This window comes from Thamnophis elegans, chromosome 12, assembly GCF_009769535.1.
Source record: "Thamnophis elegans isolate rThaEle1 chromosome 12, rThaEle1.pri, whole genome shotgun sequence".
NCBI classification, from domain to species: domain Eukaryota; kingdom Metazoa; phylum Chordata; class Lepidosauria; order Squamata; family Colubridae; genus Thamnophis; species Thamnophis elegans.
The window spans coordinates 54,061,744-54,080,926 of NC_045552.1; the positions used below are offsets into that span (position 1 = coordinate 54,061,744).

Consider the following 19,183-nt stretch of genomic DNA (forward strand, 5'->3'; position numbering starts at 1 on the left):
TAGATGATATAGATAGATAGATAGATAGATAGATAGATAGATAGATAGACAGACAGACAGACAGACAGACAGACAGACAGACAGACAGATAGATAGATAGATCTGTTGTTGAGGATTTTTTTAAGAGAGAGAGAGAGATGGCATTACTCCTAAGGAGAAGCAAAGCAAGTCTAAATAATTGTATGCACACTTCCGGTGATCAATGGACTGTCACCGATGCAAGTGGAGGGGAAATAACCCATTCTCAACGTTGCGTTTAGGAATATCTAGAACGACAAAAGGCGAAGGCCCGGGTTCAAATCCCCGCTGACCTGCCAAGCTGCCTGAGCCAGTATCTTTCTTCCAACCGCAAACCACCTCATACAACCCATTTAGGAAGGGGAAGCAGAGAGGGGTATTGCTGCGGTCGACTGAGTGCCGGAAGTGTTAGCTGCAGCTCCCTTGATTTTCCTCTTTGATCTCTATAGAAGCTTCGTCCACCCCCTGCTCTGCCCCGCCCTCAGAGAGGAGGAGGAGGATGGGAAATGCGGCGTTCCGGCCTCTTCTGCCGCGCCCGCCAGCGGGAGGCGTGGCCAAGAGTGACGTTTACGCCTCTCTCTCTCTCTCTCTCTCTCTCTCTCTCACTCTCTCCTGCCCCGCCCGCGAGCAGGAGGCGTGGCCAAGTGTGACGCTTACGCTTCTGTCTCCTGCCCCGCCCGCGAGCAGGAGGCGTGGCCAGAGTGACGCTTACGCTTGTCTCTCCCGCCCCGCCTGCCTAGCTAGCGGGAGGCGTAGCCAAAGTGACGTTTACACTTCTGTCTCTCCCCTGCCCCGCCCGCCGGTGGGAGGCGTGGCCAGAGTGACTTACGCGTCTGTCTCTCTCTCCCCTGCTTCGCCTTCCGGGAGGAGGCGTGTCCAGGGGAGAGGGAGGTTCCGCCATAGAGAGCAAGGGGAGAGAGCGGAACTAGATCCGGATTTCTCTTGCTGGCAGGGAGGTGAGTTGGTAGCGTTGTGGTTCGACTCCGGATTTGGGGAGGTTGGAGGGGCGGGGGGTGGGGCTGCTGCACCTCTTTGCCTCGACCCTTCCCCAGCCAGCCCTGCTGGTCTCTATGCAGCCCCGTCTCCCCTGAGCTCCCCCACACTCATTCTGGGGTTCAGAGAGATTGCTCTGGCATCTGGAGGCTCTACTTCGATTCCCCGTCTACAGAGTCAAAAGCCTTTTGAGACCTTATGGATTCCCTCCTGCGGTTCTCCCTACCCGGGAGGAAAAGCTAGGGGTGGGATACCTTAAATTAAAGAATATTCTGGGCTCAGCCTCCAGTGCTGTCTCACCTTTGGCAGCCTGGGGAGTAATTTATTTAATTTGCTTCATTAAATAAATAAATAATTGGGTTGGGAAACTGTTACAGGTAGTCCTCGACTTACAACAGTTCCACTTCATGACTGTTCAAAGTGACAGCGGGGTGGGGCGGGGAGTGACTTACGACCGTTTTTCACACTTATGACCATTACGGCATTCCCTGTGATCATCATGTGATCAAAATTCAGACGCTGGGCAACTGGTTCATACTTATGACGGTCGCCGTGCCCCGGGGTCGCGTGATGGGGAAGCCGTCGATGGGGAAGACAGATTCACTTAACAGCGAAGTTACTAACTTAACAACTGCAGCAAGAGAAGTTGTAACATGGAGCAAAGCTCACTTAACAAATGTCTCGCTTAACAGAAATTTGGGACTCAATTGTCCTAAGACTAGGATTAGCTATAGTCCTTAAATTAGGGAGATAATGGGAGTGTAGCTTTAAAAAAAAAAATCACATTTCCCAATTTTTAAAATTCCCCAGGCTTTTAAATCAGAGACCTTTTTTGATATAGAAAAGCTCTTCCGGCCTCTTTTCCTGCTACCAATACCCCCCAAAAAAAAAGGAACACAATGTTTTTCAACTTTAGCAACTTTCAAGATGTGTCAACTTCAAAATCCCAGAATTCTCCATCCAGCATGGCTGACTAGGGAATTCTGGGAGTTGAAGTTCACACTTCTTGAACTTGCCTTCATTGACAAATTGTTGTTGTTGTTAGTCGTAAAGTCGTGTCCGACCCATCGTGACCCCATGGACAACGTTCCTCCAGGCCTTCCTGTCCTCTACCATCTCCCGGAGTGCATTTAAGCTCACACCGACTGCTTTGGTGACTCCATCCAGCCACCTCCTTCTCTGCCGTCCCCTTCTTCTTTTGCCCTCCATCGTTCCCAGCATGAGGCTCTTCTCCAGGGAGTCCTTCCTTCTCATTAGGTAGCCAAAGTATTTGAGTTTCATCTTCAGGATCTGGCCTTCTAAAGAACAATCAGGGTGGATCTCCTCTAGGACTGACCAGTTTGATAGCCTTGCAGTCCAAGGGACTTGCAGGAGTCTTCTCCAGCACCATAGTTCAAAGGCCTCCATTCTTTGGTGCTCAGCCTTCCTTATGGTCCAACTTTCACAGCCATACATTGCAACTGGGGAAACCATAACCTTGACTAGATACACTTTTTAGTATTTTTTAGTATTCTGTCTAGATTTGCCATAGCTTTCCTCCCAAGAGGAAGCATCTTTTAATTTCTTGGCTGCAGTCCCTATCTGCGGTGATCTTGGAGCCCAGGAAAATAAAATCTGTCACTTCCTCCATTTCTTTCCCCATCTATTTGCCAGGAATTGAGAGGGCCAGATGCCATGATCTTAATTTTTCGTAATGTTGAGTTTCAAGCCAACTTTTACACTCTCCTCCTTCACCCCCATCAGGAGGCTCTTTAGTTCCTCTTGACAAATAGTGGCCTATTAATTGATAGCAGTCTGAATTCCCTTCTGGCTGATCGGTGGCAGGTGTAATTTTCTGACACAAGCCTAGTTTTCAGGACTTTGGTCAAATAAGCCACTTTAAAACCACGATCTTTTTGCAAAGAGGCTGCTTGTGTAAAACTTAGCTAACCGCCGTTTGCTCTTTTGAGACTATATTAACGAGTTTGGCTTACTGGAAACAGAAATGACGTCATGTTTCTTGTAGGTGTATTGGTGGGGAGGAGGGGGTAAAAAGTATGTTTAAAGAGGTGTGGTCTCCTAAGCTGCCTTTAAAATCATTTTTCTCCACCAGTTTTCGGCATTGAAAATGATTTAATTTTCTCCTGGATCCCCTATATATTCTCTATATTCCTATATTCTCTATATCCCCTATATTCTCTTGTCTAGTTCGCATAATGTGTTTGATTCATATTTGCTTTTGGCCAAGCTTGTTCTGCAACTAGTGTCACAGTGTGTTTTTACACACCCAGAGCATATCAGTTGAATCAAGGAAATATTTACCTTGTGCAGTTTTCCCTTGGAGTAACACAACCCCTTCCCTTGTTGTCTCTGCCTTATACATTAATCCGAAACTAATAAATCCACAGTGGCTGTTATTTGCAGAGTCCACTTCACTCGTAATGGTGTTGTTAACCAATCATTTATGAAATGAATTTAAAATTTCAGGCCTGGGTTTGCAAAATGAGAGCTTTAGCATCAGAGATGGGTTGCTGCCGGTTCGGCCTGGATCGGAGAACCGGGAGTAGCAACGGTGGGGGGCTCTGCCCACCCGCTCGGATGCTTTTGCACATGGCAGAAGCATCACGCGCACGCCCAAACCAGTAGTAAAATATTGGCAAACCCACCAGAGTTTAAGCATGCTGTGTGAATCCAGACCATTGTTTGTGGCATTCAGAAATTATACAGAAATTTTTTTGACTTATTTAGTGACCGTTTGAAGTTATAATTTTAGGTCTGGGTCTACAAAATTGTAGCGTACCGTGTTGTGTAAACTCACACCACTACTTGTGTTCAGAAATTAGACAGGTGTCAATTCCTAAGGCTGTCATAGTGAGAGAGAAGGGAGGGAGCGCGTGCCACGCATCCTGTCGGCTGAAGTCGGATCACAGCAGGCTTGGGAGGGGTGCACTTCATTGGGAAATGTGATTTATGACACAGACTTGAGGGGAGGGAAGGAACAGGGTTAAAGTTCAGCTGTAACTCAAACAAAGCAAAAATCTTGCCCGTGGTGCTCCTAATCAATGGCTAGTTTTGTATTGAAACGGTTCCACCATAAAACCGCGTTCGACTAAAGGGCGCTCGACGAAACCGCGTAGCTGACGTCATCACAGCGCGACAACAGCGTGGAGAAAAAAGCACGCTGTAAACGCTAAACCTAAAATTAACCCCTAAACCTAACCCCCCTAAACCTAATCCTAAACCTAAACCTAACCCTTAACCTAACGCTAAACCTAACCCTAACCCTTAACCTAACCCTTAACCTAACCCTAAATCTAACCCTAACCCTTAACCTAACCCTAAACCTAACCCTAAACCTAACCCTAACCCTTAACCTAATGCTAAACCTAACCCTAACCCTTAACCTAACCCTAAACCTAACCCTAACCTTAACCTAACCCTAACCCTTAACCTAACCCTAAACCTAACCCTTACCTTAACTTGAATCGGCTTGCTTTCAAAGCGCTATTTAAAGCGCACTTCATTCTCCGCGCTCGCTGTTGTCGCCCTGCTGATGACGTCAGCGACGCGGTTTAATCGGGCGCGCTTTAGTCGAGCGCGGTTTTGTCGTGCCACGATTGAAACTTGACTCGATACTCATGAATCAATTAGGGCATTTTTAGGAAACCTGACAACAGGTAGTCCTTCACTTAACCAGAGTTTGTTTAGCAAAGTTAAAATGGCACTGAAAAAAGCTACTCATTCCTCGCACTGATGACACTGGCAGCATCCCCATGATCAAAATTTAGACATTTGGCAACTGGCTCATATTTAAGACGGTTGCAGTGTCTCGGGAGTCATGCGGATCCCCTTTTGAGACCTTCTAACAAGCAGAGTCAATGGGGAAGCCAGATCCACCTTAAACAACGGGTGTTAGTAACTTAACTGCTGCAGGGATTCACTTAACAACTGTGGCAACGTCGTAAAATAAGGTAAAAATGTCTCGCTTGGCAACAAAGGTTTTGAGCTCAATTTTGGTCCAAAGTTGAGGAGTTTTTAGATTCTCAGTCATCCAGGTCCTGGTTGTCCCAAAAGTGCTTTTTCAGGAGGCAACTGGATTTTCTGTTGTTGTTTTTTGCTTTTAAAGACATTTTGCTTCCCATCCAAGGAGCTTCTTCGGTTCTGAACTGGATGGTGGGGAATGGAAGGATTGACACTCCTTGCAGACAGCTGGTCATTTGCACCCTTTCAGAGGGTCGTTGAAGCGCTTGGGAGGTTTATCTGTGTCGCCTGAGTCATGTAAATGAGATGCAAAAAGGATGCAAATGACCAGCTGTCCGCAAGGAGTATAAACCCTTCCATTCCCCACCATCCAGTCAGAACCGAAGAAGCTTCTGTGATGAGAAGCAAAACAAAAAGAAAAACCAAGGAAATCCAGTTGCCTCTTGAAAAAAGCACCTTTGCTGGGTTCCACCACAAATGCGCGCACAACAAAAGCGCGCCTGACTGAAGCGCGGTGGCGCGCCGACAAAAGCGCGCTGTAATGCAACCCTAAACCTAACCCTAAACCTAATCCTAAACCTAACTGTAAATCTTACCTTAAATTGCGCTTCTGTCGGCGCGTTGTTGTCGGCGCACTGTTGTCGGCGCGATTTTGACAGCGCGGTTTTAGCGCCGCGGTGTTGTCAGTGCGCTTATGACGTTCGCGCTTTTGACGGGTCACGCCTTTGGGGATGCCCTCAAGATGAGGAACCTGTTGGACCTTCATTCGATAACCCTGTGTTCTTTTTTTCCTGCTCCGTATAATATCTAGAAATCATGTTTCCCGAAAGCGGCTCCTTCCTAAAAGGCATGCTGCTTGGAGCAATTTGCTGCGTCCTGGTGACCCTTCTAGGACACATTAAAACGGGCCGGCCCACGAAATCTCACGAGCACCGACACCTCCAAGCGCCCAGGAAAGAGGACATCCTCAACCTCTCCGAAGAGAAGCGCCTGGAGCTGACCCAGAGCCTCCGTGTCTACTGCATCATCCTGGTCAAGCCGAAAGATCTGGGACACTGGGCCGCCGTGAAGGAAACCTGGAGCAAACACTGCGACCGAGCCGAATTCTACAGCTCCGAGAACGTCAAGGTCTTCGACTCGATCGTGCTGAACACGGACGACATGTGGTCCATGATGCGCCAGGCCTACAAAAACGCCTACGAGAATTACCGGGACAGCTACAACTGGTACTTCCTCGCCTACCCCACCACTTTCGCCATCGTGGAGAACCTCAAATACTTCTTGTTGAAGCAAGATCCCGCCCAGCCGTTCTACACGGGCCAGACCGAATCCTCAGGAGATCTGCAGTACGTCAACGGCGCGGGCGGGATTGTCTTGAGTGTGGAATCCTTGCGGCGGCTCTACCGGATTTTCCAAGAGCCGGATAAGTGCCCCGAACACGGAGGCATGATTTGGAAACTTTCCGAAGACAAACAGCTGGCCTTGTGCTTGAAGTACGGCGGGGTGCACGCCGAAAACGCCGAAGATTTGGAGAAGAAGGACATTTTCAACACCAAGCCGGTGGGCGCCCTGATTAAGGAGGCTATGGCTAATCGGCCGCAGGAAGTGGTGGAAGGCTGCTGTTCAGATATGGCCATCACATTCAGCGGCCTCTCGCCAAACCACATGCACGTCATGATGTACGGAGTCTACAGGCTCCGAGCGTACGGCCACACATTCAACGATGCCTTAATGTTCCTCCCTCCGCCAGACTCTGATAACGACTGAAAAGTGGCCCACCAGAACACGTCGTCTGTAGCACACGGTGCCCTTCGGCAAGCAGCATGTATTGAGGGCGGCTCCAAATTTTAATTTTATTAGCATTGGTGTTAGCTCTCTCTTTTTTCGTTTTTTTTCTTTTTTTGCACAATCTGGTTTTGTAATCTTTGCAAAAAGGGAGGGGAGGGGGGGTCCCGTTTTTTCAACCAACAAGCCCTTTTTATACACCTGTGAATGTCACCTGGAGAGGGAAGGGGAGAAAAACAAAAACTTCCGAAGATTTCTTTTTGTTGACAATTGCGTAGCGGGTATGTAAATATTTAAAATCAAGATGAATCTACTGTAAATTAAATCTATTTTTGCAACGGCGGGCATCCTGCGTCGTCTGTAGCGCAGCGCTGCACAGCGATGCCCATCACACCATAGAAAGAGACAGGAGAACATTTTACGCCTAAATCCCTGCTTCCCTTCTCAGCTTTGCAATCGCTAACGCCGCCACGCGCGTTCTTAAAACGGGCCGAAGTGTATTTATAAGAACCGAGGTGGCGCAGTGGTTACAGTGGAGTACTGCAGGCTACTTCAGCTGACTGCTAGCTACCAGCAATTCAAATCTCACCAGCTCAAGGTTGACTCAGCCTTCCATCCTTCCGAGGTGGATAAAATGAGGACCCAGATTGTTGGGGGCAAGAGGCTGACTCTGTAAACCGCTTAGAGAGGGCTGTAAAGCCCTGTAAAAGTGGCACATAAGTCTTAAGTGCCATTGCTATTATTTTACAAAGCTAACGGGACTTTTAGCATTCACTTGATTTATTTAGCATTAGCCACAGAACAAAATAAATTTGTACATTCAGGTGCACATTTAAAAACAGAATTACAGAGTAGTCCACGCTGGCAAGCAAACCGCATCCTTCCCGCTGATTTCACTTGTACGTCTTCATATGCCACAGGCCGTCATTTAAATAGTGAATATTTTCAATGCCGATCCCTTTGTTGACTTTCTCTCTGGGGAGGGAAAGGTGGAAAAGACAAGGAAAGATCAGTTTTTCTGCTCTGGATAAAATGCAAATGGGCAAATACAACTCCCAAACAGATAGTCCTGGACTTTAAGTTCGTTTTTGTGACCGAAGTCACAACGGCACTGAAAAAGGCATCCCCACTGTCACGTGATTTACATTCTGATGCTTGACAACTGACTCACATTTACGACGGTTGCAGTGCCCCGGGGGTCACATTATCTCCCTTTGTGGCCTTCTGACGAGTCAAAGGGGAAACCCGATTCACTTAACAACCGTGTGCGCTAACTTAACTGCTGTGATTCACTTAACAAAGGTGGCAAGGACAGTTGGGCAATGGGGGGGGGGGGGGGGCCAAGCTCGCTTCCCAACCATCTCGTCTTTCTCACTTAACAACATTAAATTTGGGGCTGGACTGTATGGTTAAGGCAGTGTTTCTCAACCTTGGCAACTTGAAGATAGCTGGACTTCAACTCCCAGAATTCCCCAGCCAGCATTCGCTGGCTGGGGAATTCTGGGACTTGAAGTCCAGCTATCTTCAAGTTGCCAAGGTTGAGAAACACTGGGTTAAGGACTATCTGTCTTTATAACAAGCAGCTGAATGGGGAAGATTTTTGGGCACTTTTTTTCCCAGTCCCTTATCCAACCTACTGATCTTGAAGTTAGAAAAAAAAATCCCATTTTCAGCCTTTTAAAAAATACATGCAAATATTAAAGAGAAGAAAAAAGGAAGAGGGGAAGTTTAATCATGGCCTCCGGTCCACGCCTTATCTCTTGCCCTTTTAAAAGATCACACAGGCAGGAGAAGAAAGGATAAAAAGGCTTCAAGTCGGTCACCACATTCAGAAAATCATTGGATGTCCCAAAGGTGCTTTTTTCCAAGTGGCAACTGGACTGTCTTTTTCTTTAAAGACGTTTCGCTTCTCATCCAAGAAGCTGCTTCAGCTTCCGAAATAGCTGGAGAAACTCCTTGGGTGAGAAGTGAAACGTCTTCCAAGAAAAGTCCTGTTGCCCCTTGAAAAAAAAGCCCCTTTGGGACAACCTGAAGCTTGGATGACTTGAGAATCTCCACGGAGACATATTGAGAGGATAAAATGAGTTGAAAGAAAAGGACTGTCCCCTTACGTTCTTAAGAAGGAAGTTGGAATAAAAATAGATTAAGTAAAGCCGTTCTTTATCGCAATAGACGTTTTTTTGGGACTGGGCCAACCTCGACGGATAGGCCTTTTACTTTTACCTACTCAAAGTGTTTGGAAAACATGCTGTCTGCAAAAAAGCTAGCAGGCTGGGTATAGAAGCCTGGGAATGCTAACTGCCACTGGATCTAGGAGAGCCAAGTTAAAGAAAGATCCGGTTTTCTTTTTAAAAAGCAAGAACTCACATATCGTCTGCTGCCATCTTCATGACCCCGACGCATAGTGCATGTTGCTTTCCTTCCGCCATTATTGCCTGTTGGGAAGTCTGCTAAGGAAAAGATCTTGGCTTGTGGTCATTTAAAATCATCGCGACGTCGGTAAGCAAAGCCACAGAAGGAGCCGTCTTAAAAAAACCAAATTGCTAGCAGGCTAAGCAAACCGCGCTTGCATTTTCTAAGAGCCACAGTGGGTGGAGCAACGGGCAGCATCTGTATAGAATGAAAGGCTCACTCCGCTCACCCTGCCAGCAGTTCGATTCCTTGGATCCTGACCAACTCAAGGTTGGTTCAGCCTCCCATCCTTCCGGGGGTCATTAATGGAGGACCCAGATCGCGGGCGGCAATGGGCTGACTCTGTAAACCGCTTAGAGCAGTTTGGGGAGTGGCATCAAGCTGGCCACGCCCACCCAGTCGGTCACGCCCACCCAGCCCGCCGAGGTCAACCACAGCCTTGATGCGGCCCTCAATGAAATTGAGTTTGACCCTTTAAGAGTCAGCAGAATTAGCCTGCAATCCTTCCTTCCAACCACGGCAGCACCACGGCTCTGGGGGTTAAGTCTTGGTGGTGAGGTCTTTAAAGGTCTTTAAAGGGGAGATCCGTGGTGAAGGAAAGGTTGGGAACCACTGTTCTACCACATTCTGAGAAAGCAATTGCGACCCACAGACAGCGCCTCTCCAAGGATACCACAATCGTATCAGCAGCAGCAGGATAAAGTTTGGCTCCCGGAGACGTCAGGCCGGGACACATGATATTTGCTCCACTAAGTACAAATTTAATGGCTCCTTTATCGACTTGTTGATGTGGTAGAATGAAGGGATCTACGGAGTAGAAAAAGGTTAGTGGGGGAGATTTAAAAAAAGCAACAGGGTTGAATACAGTATCAAGGCTTCTAAAACATGGTACGTTTAGCTGAGACCAGCAGGCAAAGCCTTTCCAGAGGTATGAGGTGGGCAAGAAAAATTATATCCCCGACGTGCTTTTCTCTCCCATTTTTTCTCATAGGCCTTCAAAATGCAATCTTGTGAAACTTCTTTCTGAATGGTGCTCTGATTAAGGTTGGTTGGATGAATAGATGGAAGGTAGGTAGGTAGGTAGGTAGGTAGGTAGGTAGACAGACAGACAGACAGACAGACAGACAGACAGACAGAAGAGATAGATAGATAGATAGATAGATAGATGATAGATAGATAGATAGATAGATAGATAGATAGATAGATAGATAGATAGATAGATAGATAGATAGATAGATATAGATATAGATGACAGATAGATGGTAGATGGGGAGGGGGAGATGGATGGATGGATAGAAAAATAGATGATAGATGATAAATAGATGAGGGAGGAGATGGATGGATGGATAGACGGATGATAAAGGATAGATATAGATGGATGGGTGATAGAAAAATAGATAGAAAAATAGATGGATGGATGATAAGTAGGTAGGTAGAGATAGAGATCGATTGATCATAGTTAGATGATAGAGATGATTGGGTGGGTGGGTGGATGGATGGATAGATAATAGATAGAAAAATAGATGATAGACAGACGGACGGACGGACGGTAGGTAGGTAGGTAGGTAGGTAGGTGAGAGAGAGATCATAGGTAGATGATAGAGATGGATGGGTGGGTGGGTGGATAGATAATAGATAGAAAAATAGATGATAGATAGACAGACAGATGGATGATAGAGAGATAGAGATGATTGATAGATAGATGATAGATAGATAGATAGATAGATAGATAGATAGATAGATAGATAGATAGATAGATAGATAGATAAATAGATGTTAGACAGACAGACAGACAGACAGATGGATGATAGGTAGGGAGAGAGAGAGAGAGAGATAAGGAGAGGGAGAGACATCATAGGTAGATGATAAAGATGGATGGATAGATGGGTGGGTGGGTGGGTGGATTGATAGATAGATAATAGATAGAAAAATAGATGATAGATAAATAGAGGAGAGAGAGAGAGGCAGGCAGAGAGGCACTCTGTGTGTGTGCTAAATGCAAGGAATGAGCTGCTTGCGACAGAATAGAAGAGCCAAAGAAAATCAAACAGGAAGAATAGACCAGCAGTACCCAAACAAAAACCCTCTGGCTGAATCCTGCTCTTCTAAATCAGGAAGGTTTGTACATACATACATACATACATACATACATACATACATACATACATACATACTACATACACCATTGCCTTTGAGAGGGGGAGGGGAAAAGGGGGAAAGGTTCATAAAATACAGAGGGAGGGGAAGGAAAGATGAAGCCTGCCGATTCAGAATGGAATGAACAGAAAATAACAGAGAAAAGGTCACAAGATCATCATAAAAAAATGAGGCCATTCCAGTTGAAATAGGAGAAATGTCAGATTGCACAAGGCAAAGAGATAAACTGCATAGAGAGAACAAGCGGTTTGCTTACTGACCATTCTGAGGTTAAAAACGGCACTGAAAAAATGTGACTTATGCCCATTTTTTCACACTTGTGACTGTTGCAGCATCCCCACAGTCATGTGATTTACATTTGGATGCTTGACAACCAACTCACATTTATGATAGTTGCACTGTCCCGGGGGAGAGGGAGTGTCACGCGGTCCCCTTTTCCAACCTTCTGACCAGCCAAGTCAAGGGAGAAAGCCGGATTCACTTAACAACTGGCTTACTAACTTAACCACCGCAGCGATTGACTATTAATAAATCTGGCAACAAAGGTCGTGAAATGGAGCAAAACTCACTTCACACATTTCTCATTTAGCAATCCAAATTTTGGTCGTTGAGGGCTACCTGTACAGCAGAGGACATGCAAACATATTATGCACATTCTATACTACATGGGCTCTCTGTGAATTTCTCTTCAGTAAAGGTAAAGGTTCTCCTCGTACATATGTGCTAGTCGTTCCCGACTCTAGAGGGCGGTGCTCATCTCCGTTTCAAAGCCGAAGAGCCAGCGCTGTCCAAAGACGTCTCCATGGTCATGTGGCCAGCATGACTAAATGCCGAAGGCGCACGGAACGCTGTTCCCTTCCCACCAAAGGTGGCTCCTATTTTCCTACTTGCCTTTCTACGCGCTTTCGAACTGCTAGGTTGGCAGTATCGGGAGCTCACTCCGTTATGCAGCGCTAGGGATTCGAACCGTTGAACTGCCAACCTTTCTGATTGTCAAGCTCAGCGTCTTAGCCACTGAGCCATTGCATCCCTTTTCTCTTCAGTATACCAATCTAAAACAAGTCCGCTTAGTCTCAAAAGTTGCCCATCCTTTGATTTCTCTCCAATCCATAACCCTTTTTCCTCCAAAATACTTACATTTATGTAGTAACCTCAGTGTGGGATAAAAGGGCCCTTCTCTTTGTCTGAAGAACAGCAGTTCACCATTTACTGTGAGAATTTCTATATGTTCATGACTGAAACGTACAAAATTAACACATGTGATTTTCTTTTAAGAGTAGTATGTCTCATAACCATTTAGAAATAATCACAAAAGAGAAAACTTTACATTTTTCAAATGGGGCACTGGGGATAATCTGTAAGCCACCCAGAGCCGCCTTATAGGGAAAATGGGCATAATAAAAACTTAATAAATAAAATAACTCTCCAAGATTAATGTTTCCATTAAACACGAATATCCTGGTAGCCTCCAATTCAGAAAGAATGTTGTAAGTATGCCAGCATTTGTTTTCATTTTGACCAATACAATTTCAATCTAGAAACATATTTCTCACATCTAAAAATTAACAATAGAGCTTTATAATTCCCGCTGCCATAAGAAAGTTCAAAACATTCTTAAAGATCTGTCTCATCCTAGGCATCCTTTTTTTTCTTTAACTATTATCATCTGGCAGACGGTACAGGATAATAAAAACAAGGACAAATAGGCTGAAAAAACAGCTTCTATCCTAGGGCAGTAAACTATATTGAATTCTACAGTAGAGTGCAATGTTATTGCAATATCAGGTTTTCAATTTCAATTATATAGAATGTGAAGGATATGTGTGCTTGTGTTTTTATTTTTATAGTTAACAATGTACACTGAAGATGGCATTTAATTTTGTTGTATCAGGTGCAATGACAGTAAAAGAGCAAAAGGAACGAATGAACTTACCATCGTACTATTTTAACAGGATCTTTCTTTGGCATAATTTGGTTTAGCCATGGCTCAATACCCGGGAATTGATCTATCAGTTGGTTCTTAATGCCTTTAATCACCGACGTTTTCAACTGGATGCAGTTTGATACATTCTCTTTTTCATCGAATCTGACCAACAAATAAAATAATGTTAGAAACAACCTTTGGCCCTTTACTTCTTCATCCGTTGACAATGAGGTTAGGCACATATTTCTTTGCCAACAAAACTGCAGTGACTAATCCAGATGAAGAAGCCACACAGATTTCAAAGCATTAAAAAAGAAAAAGAAAAAAATATGCAGAAGTTCTATTTCTCTCACATTTTACTTCAGATCATCTGTTCAGAATTCCTTCTCAAAGACCATGTTTATCAATATTAATATGCATTATTAATGTTTAGAATAACATCGGCATCATTTTAAATACTTTATCTTGTTTTTAATTGATTGTAATCGCCTGCAGCCCCCTTGGGCGCAAGTTGGATGGCGTATCACTTTTACAAATAAAGGTATTAAAATAAGGTATGCTGGATCTTGCCAAGATTAAGGTAAAGGTAAAGATTCCCCTCACACATCTGCGCTACTCGTTCCCGACTCTAGGGGGAAGTGCTTATCTCCATTTCAAAGCCGAAGAGCCAGCGCTATCCGAAGACGTCTCCGTGGTCATGTGGCCGGCATGACTCAACGCCAAAGGCGAACGGAATGCTACTACCTTCCCACCAAAGCTGGTTCCTATTTTTCTACTTGCATTTTTTGCATGCTTTCGAACTGCTAAGTTGGCGGAAGCTGGAACAAGTAAGGGAGCTCACTCTGTTACACGGCGCTGGGGATTCGAACCGCCGAAATGCGACCTTTCTAATTGACAAGCTCAGCATCTTAGCTACTAAGCCATCCTCTAGATTAGTAGCATTATAAGTACCATTATAATATAAAAGATTAGTACCATTATAATCCCCAACATCTCCAAAATAGTTGTGTGACCCCAACCTATGTGGGAAGACAAATTGAAGAGGAGGGTAGCCTGTATTACAGTGAACTCCCTAGAAGGGGGGCAGGGAGGGAATGGTCAGAAGTCCTGCCAATAAAAGGGATAAAGAGTTTATTTTCCGTATGGATGTGGGATGCCCACCACCACCACTTCAACCAGTCAGGGGATGTAAACATTTAGTATATCAGTATATCAATACTTGAAGAGCTGTGCCAGCCCTGAATTGTTCTCGAAAGCACCTGCAGGCAGGGTGGAAGTTTGCCGGAAGGGATGCCCAACCTGGGATTAAGGAAGGGTTTCCATACAGTGAGAACCGTTAATCAGTGGAACTGTTTTGCCTCCTGAAGCAGTAGGTGCTTCAGGAGGCAAAGGAGGAGGTTTTAAAGAAGAGATTGGACAACCATTTGTTCCGGGATGGTATAAGGATTCCCGCAATGGGCAAGCGGGTTGGACTAGAAGACCTCCAAGGTCCCTTCCAACCTTGTGATCCTACTTCTTTTTCTGACTGCACTGATATTGTACATCAGTATGAATCTCCATCCCTCAATAGGAGGGATGCGGGAGACCCCTTGCAGGGTAGGGCTGAGGACTATGCTCAGTTCTTGGCGGACAAAGTGGCTCGGTTCGGTCGGACTTGGACTCCACCGCAGTAGATCCAGCCGAGACACAGGAGGATTACTTGGCAAACCATCACTGGGTTGAGTTCCAGGATGTTGCCTCTGGGGATGTGGACAAGGCCATTCGAGCTGTAAGCGCCTCCACCTGCATTCTGGACCCGTGTCCCTCCTGGCTGGTTGCCAACAGCAGGGAGGTGACACATGGCTGGATCCAGGCGGTCGTGACCGCCTCCCTTTGGGAGGGGCACTTCCCCGCCGCACTCAAAACGGCGGTGGTGAGACCCCTCCTGAAACCATCCTTGGATCCAGCCATTTTAAACAACTATCGTCCTGTCTCCAACCTCCCCTTTATCGGGAAGGTTGTGGAGAAGGTGGTGGCCTTCCAGCTCCAACGGGCCTTGGAGGAAGCTAGTTATCTTGACCCCTTCCAGTCCGGCTTCAGACCTGGTTACAGCACAGAAACCGCTTTGGTCGCATTGACCGATGATCTCTGGAGGGCCAGAGATGGAGGCCATGCGTCCATCCTGGTTCTCCTTGACCTCTCAGCGGCTTTCGATACCATTGACCATGGTATCCTTCTGCGACGACTGCGGGAGGTGGGGGTGGGAGGCACTGTTTTGCAGTGGTTCTCCTCCTACCTCTCGGACAGGTCGCAGTCGGTGTTGGTCGGGGGGCAGAGATCGTCCCTGAGCCCCCTAACATGCGGGGTGCCGCAGGGTTCGGTCTTATCCCCCCTACTATTTAACATATACATGAAACCGCTGGGCGAGATCATTCGGAGGCACGGGATAAAATACCACCAATATGCGGACGATACGCAATTGTATCTGTCCGCCCCGTGCCAACCCCGTGAAGCGGTGGACGTGATGAACCAGGGTCTTGAGGCCATTAAGAACTGGATGAGCGCTAACAAACTGGTACTCAACCCGGACAAGACCGAGTGGCTGTTGTGTTTCCCTCCCAAAAATTTGGCCAATGTTCCAACACTTAGGCTGGGGGGTCAAATTTTATACCCCTCAGATAGGGTCCGCAACTTAGGAGTCCTCCTGGACCCACAGCTGACGTTTGACCACCAGTTGTCGGCTGTGACCAGGGGGGCATTTGCCCAGGTTCGCCTGGTCCGTCAGTTGCGGCCCTACCTAAACCGGGAGGCCCTCGCAACAGTCACTCGAGCCCTTGTGATCTCTAGGCTGGAATACTGCAATGGGCTCTACATGGGGTTGCCCTTAAAGTGCATCCGGCGACTGCAGTTAGTCCAGAATGCAGCCGCGCGAGTGATAGTGGGCGCACCGCGGTTCGCCCACGTTACACCCATCCTCCGCGAGCTGCACTGGCTACCTGTCGATCTCCGGGTGCGCTTCAGGGTATTGATGACCACCTTTAAAGCACTCCATGGTAGTGGATCTGGGTACTTGAGAGACCGCCTTCTGCCGATTACCTCCCTTCGACCGATTAGATCGCACAGACTGGGCCTCCTCCGCACTCCATCTGCCAGTCAATGTCGACTGGCGACTACACGGAGGAGAGCCTTTTCTGTTGCAGCTCCGACCCTGTGGAACGACCTCCCCGTCAAGATCCACACCCTCACCACCATCCAGACCTTCCGCACAGCCCTCAAGACCTGGCTCTCCCATCAGGTCTGGGGATAGGTTCCCAATTTACCCGCCCGAGTGTTGACTGTTGAATGCAAGTTGTGTTTTTATTATTCTCTTTCTTTTGTTCACATATTGTTTGTCTTTGATAGTGCACCCCCTTCCCTTTGATTGTAAGCCGCCCTGAGTCCCCTCAGGGAAAAGGGCGGCCTATAAATCTCAATAAAATGATAAAAAAAAAAAAAAAAAAAAAGCTAAGGTTGAAATCTGATGAGAGTGGAGGTGCCTTGGGCAGGGGGGGGGCTGGACTAGAAGACCTCCAAGGTCCCTGTGATCTTATTTTGATTGCATGGATATTGAATCTCAGTATGGATCTGAGAGTTGGGGTGACATTTAGTGATAGCGGAGGGAGGGGGGTGTTTTGGGGCAGCGGGGCTGGACTAAAAGATCTCAAAGGTCCCTTCCAGGTCCTGTGATCCTATTTCCGATTGCATTATTGTATCTCAGTATGAATCCGAGAGATAGGGTGAAATATTAATGGGCTTGATGGGGGGGGGGGGTTTCCCTTGGGCGGAGAGGCTGGACTAGACGACCTCCAAGGTCCCTTTCCAGCCCTGTGATCCTATTTCTGATTGCATTGAAACAGTATCTCACTATGGATCTGAGACTTGGGGTGACATTTAGCGGTAGTGGAGGGAGGTGGGGAGTGTTCTGGGGCAGGGGGCTGGACTAGACGACCTCTAAGACCCCATCCCACCCTGAGATGACGCTTCTCCTCGCAGTCAGGCAGAGATTTGGCATTTCTGCCCCCTCCCCACCCCACCCCACCCCTACCCCTCCTCCCTGATCCCCGAGGAGATCCAGGCGGGCCTTGATGATGGGAGTTGTAGTCCCTCCCATCTCCCTCCCCCTCCCTCCTCGGCGGAGTCCACCCCCTCCCCTCACCCGGGAGGGGCTCGCTCCTCGCCGACCCTCCCCCCCCGACCCCACTCACTTCTTGAACATCCTGGGGCGACGGGGCGCCGCTCCTCGCGAGGCCGGGCGGAGCGAGGGCTGGGGCGGCTGGGGGGAGGGCTGGCAACCCCCGCGTCGTCCCTCTTCGCGCGCTCACGCAAAGGCCTCTCCGGCCCTTCCTTCTCGTCTGCCCGCCTCGCCGGAAAGGAAACCGCGCGGAGGCCGGGGTGGGGGGAGGGCGGCGCGCTTTACGGCCGCCGTCGCAAAACTGCTGGCGCCGAGCGAGGGAAAGGCAGCGCCCCAAGCCTCCCGAAAGACACGAGAGAGAGAGATCCCGGGGGTGGGGAGGGGAGCTCAAAACTACCGTTCCCGGCAGGCTGCGCGCGCCACGGATGGCGCAGGCGCGTTGAGCCCGAGCGGCCGTTACTATGGAGACGCATCCAAGTCGGGGCCTAGGCGGCCTTAGCTCTAGTTTTTAAAGGGGCCGCTGCGGGAGGAAATTATATAATTAAGATATTATAATTAAGATATTAATTATATGTTATATAAAATATATCATACATTATGTTATATATATATATATATATATATATATATATATATATATATATATATATATATATGTTTTTTATTTGTGCTGATAAATAAATAAAGGAAGACTAGTATAGATCTATTTCAAGCTATTTAGCTCTCATCAGCTAGCCATATCCTTACTGGGATTCGAACCTGTTTATTTATCAGCACAAATAAAAAAACACAAATATAACAAAAGCAACAGTAAAAAATATTGGGCTTCTGTCGTGATGGACTCTTGTGACGAGCCGATTGACAGATGATGGAAGCAGTTAGCTTCCTCCCATAATTGGGGCTTACCAGGGGTTGTGTGACACTATATATATATATATATATATATATATGTATGTATGTATGTATGTATGTATGTATGTATGTATGTATGTATGTATGTATATATATATATATATATATATATATATATATATATATATATATATACATACATATACATACACATACATACATACACACACACACACATATATATGTTGTATTTGTGCTGATAAATAAATAAAGGGAGACTAGTATAGATCTATTCCAAGCTATTTAGCTCTCATCAGCTAGCCATACCCTTACTGGGATATATATATATGGTTCCATTGTTCCTTTTAACAGGAGTGTCTGATATAAAATGCATCCAATGGAATCTAAGCCTAAATTGCAGATTTTATTATTGGTGTTTCTCGACCTTAGCATCTCCTTGAAATTTATTGATGTATCCAGTCAATGGTCTTAGCAACTGCAGGATTTGTGGACTTCAAGTCTCAGAATTCCCTACCCAGCATCTTTATTGGGGATCTTTGGTTAAACCATGGTTTAATGCACGACAATATTAGTTGGTATCCATGGTACTGGGTAGCAATAGCAATAGCACTTAGACTTATATACTGCTTCAGTGGTTTTACAGCTCTCTCTGAGCGGCTTATAGTCAGCATCTTGCCCCCAACAATCTGGGTCCTCATTTTATCAATCTCGATGGAAGGTTGAGTCAACCTTGAGCCTGGTGAGATTCTAGTTGCCATTTGCTTCCGATGTCAAGAGTTTTCATATTTAAATAGGTTGGGACCTAGGGACTGCAGGCAATGACATTAGCCTTGGAATCAGCCATAAAGATCTTTATTTCCCAGCCCACTAGGTTAATAGAGGATGCAAAGTTGATTAACTTTAGAAGCTGA

General features: G+C 46.5%; 2 protein-coding genes across 2 annotated transcripts; one reads left to right on the forward strand and one right to left on the reverse strand.

Annotated features, from left to right (window-relative positions):
- The first annotated feature begins 871 nt into the window (after positions 1–871).
- C1GALT1C1 (C1GALT1 specific chaperone 1) lies at positions 872–7,094 on the forward strand. The gene is made up of 2 exons (XM_032228680.1): positions 872–974; positions 5,783–7,094. The coding sequence occupies exon 2, from the start codon at positions 5,788–5,790 to the stop codon at positions 6,736–6,738; it is 951 nt and encodes a 316-aa protein (XP_032084571.1). The 5' UTR covers positions 872–974; positions 5,783–5,787; the 3' UTR covers positions 6,739–7,094.
- A 424-nt stretch (positions 7,095–7,518) lies between these two features.
- Positions 7,519–17,789, reverse strand: MCTS1 (MCTS1 re-initiation and release factor). The gene is made up of 6 exons (XM_032228640.1): positions 17,473–17,789; positions 13,259–13,411; positions 12,463–12,560; positions 9,842–9,975; positions 9,124–9,191; positions 7,519–7,731 (listed from the first exon to the last, which is right to left on the reverse strand). Exons 1-6 carry the CDS (start codon positions 17,481–17,483, stop codon positions 7,650–7,652), a joined length of 546 nt encoding a protein of 181 aa, XP_032084531.1. The 5' UTR covers positions 17,484–17,789; the 3' UTR covers positions 7,519–7,649.
- Positions 17,790–19,183: the final 1,394 nt, after the last annotated feature.

Coding starts and splice junctions, on each gene's coding strand:
- MCTS1 (XM_032228640.1), bottom strand. Junction 9,976..12,462: donor ACTGAGGTTACTACATAAAT/GTAAGTATTTTG, acceptor TCTACTCCGTAG/ATCCCTTCATTCTACCACAT. Junction 7,732..9,123: donor AAGATGGCAGCAGACGATAT/GTGAGTTCTTGC, acceptor TTCCCTCCCCAG/AGAGAAAGTCAACAAAGGGA.
- C1GALT1C1 (XM_032228680.1), top strand. CDS start 5,788: ATGTTTCCCGAAAGCGGCTCCTTCCTAAAAGGCATGCTGCTTGGAGCA.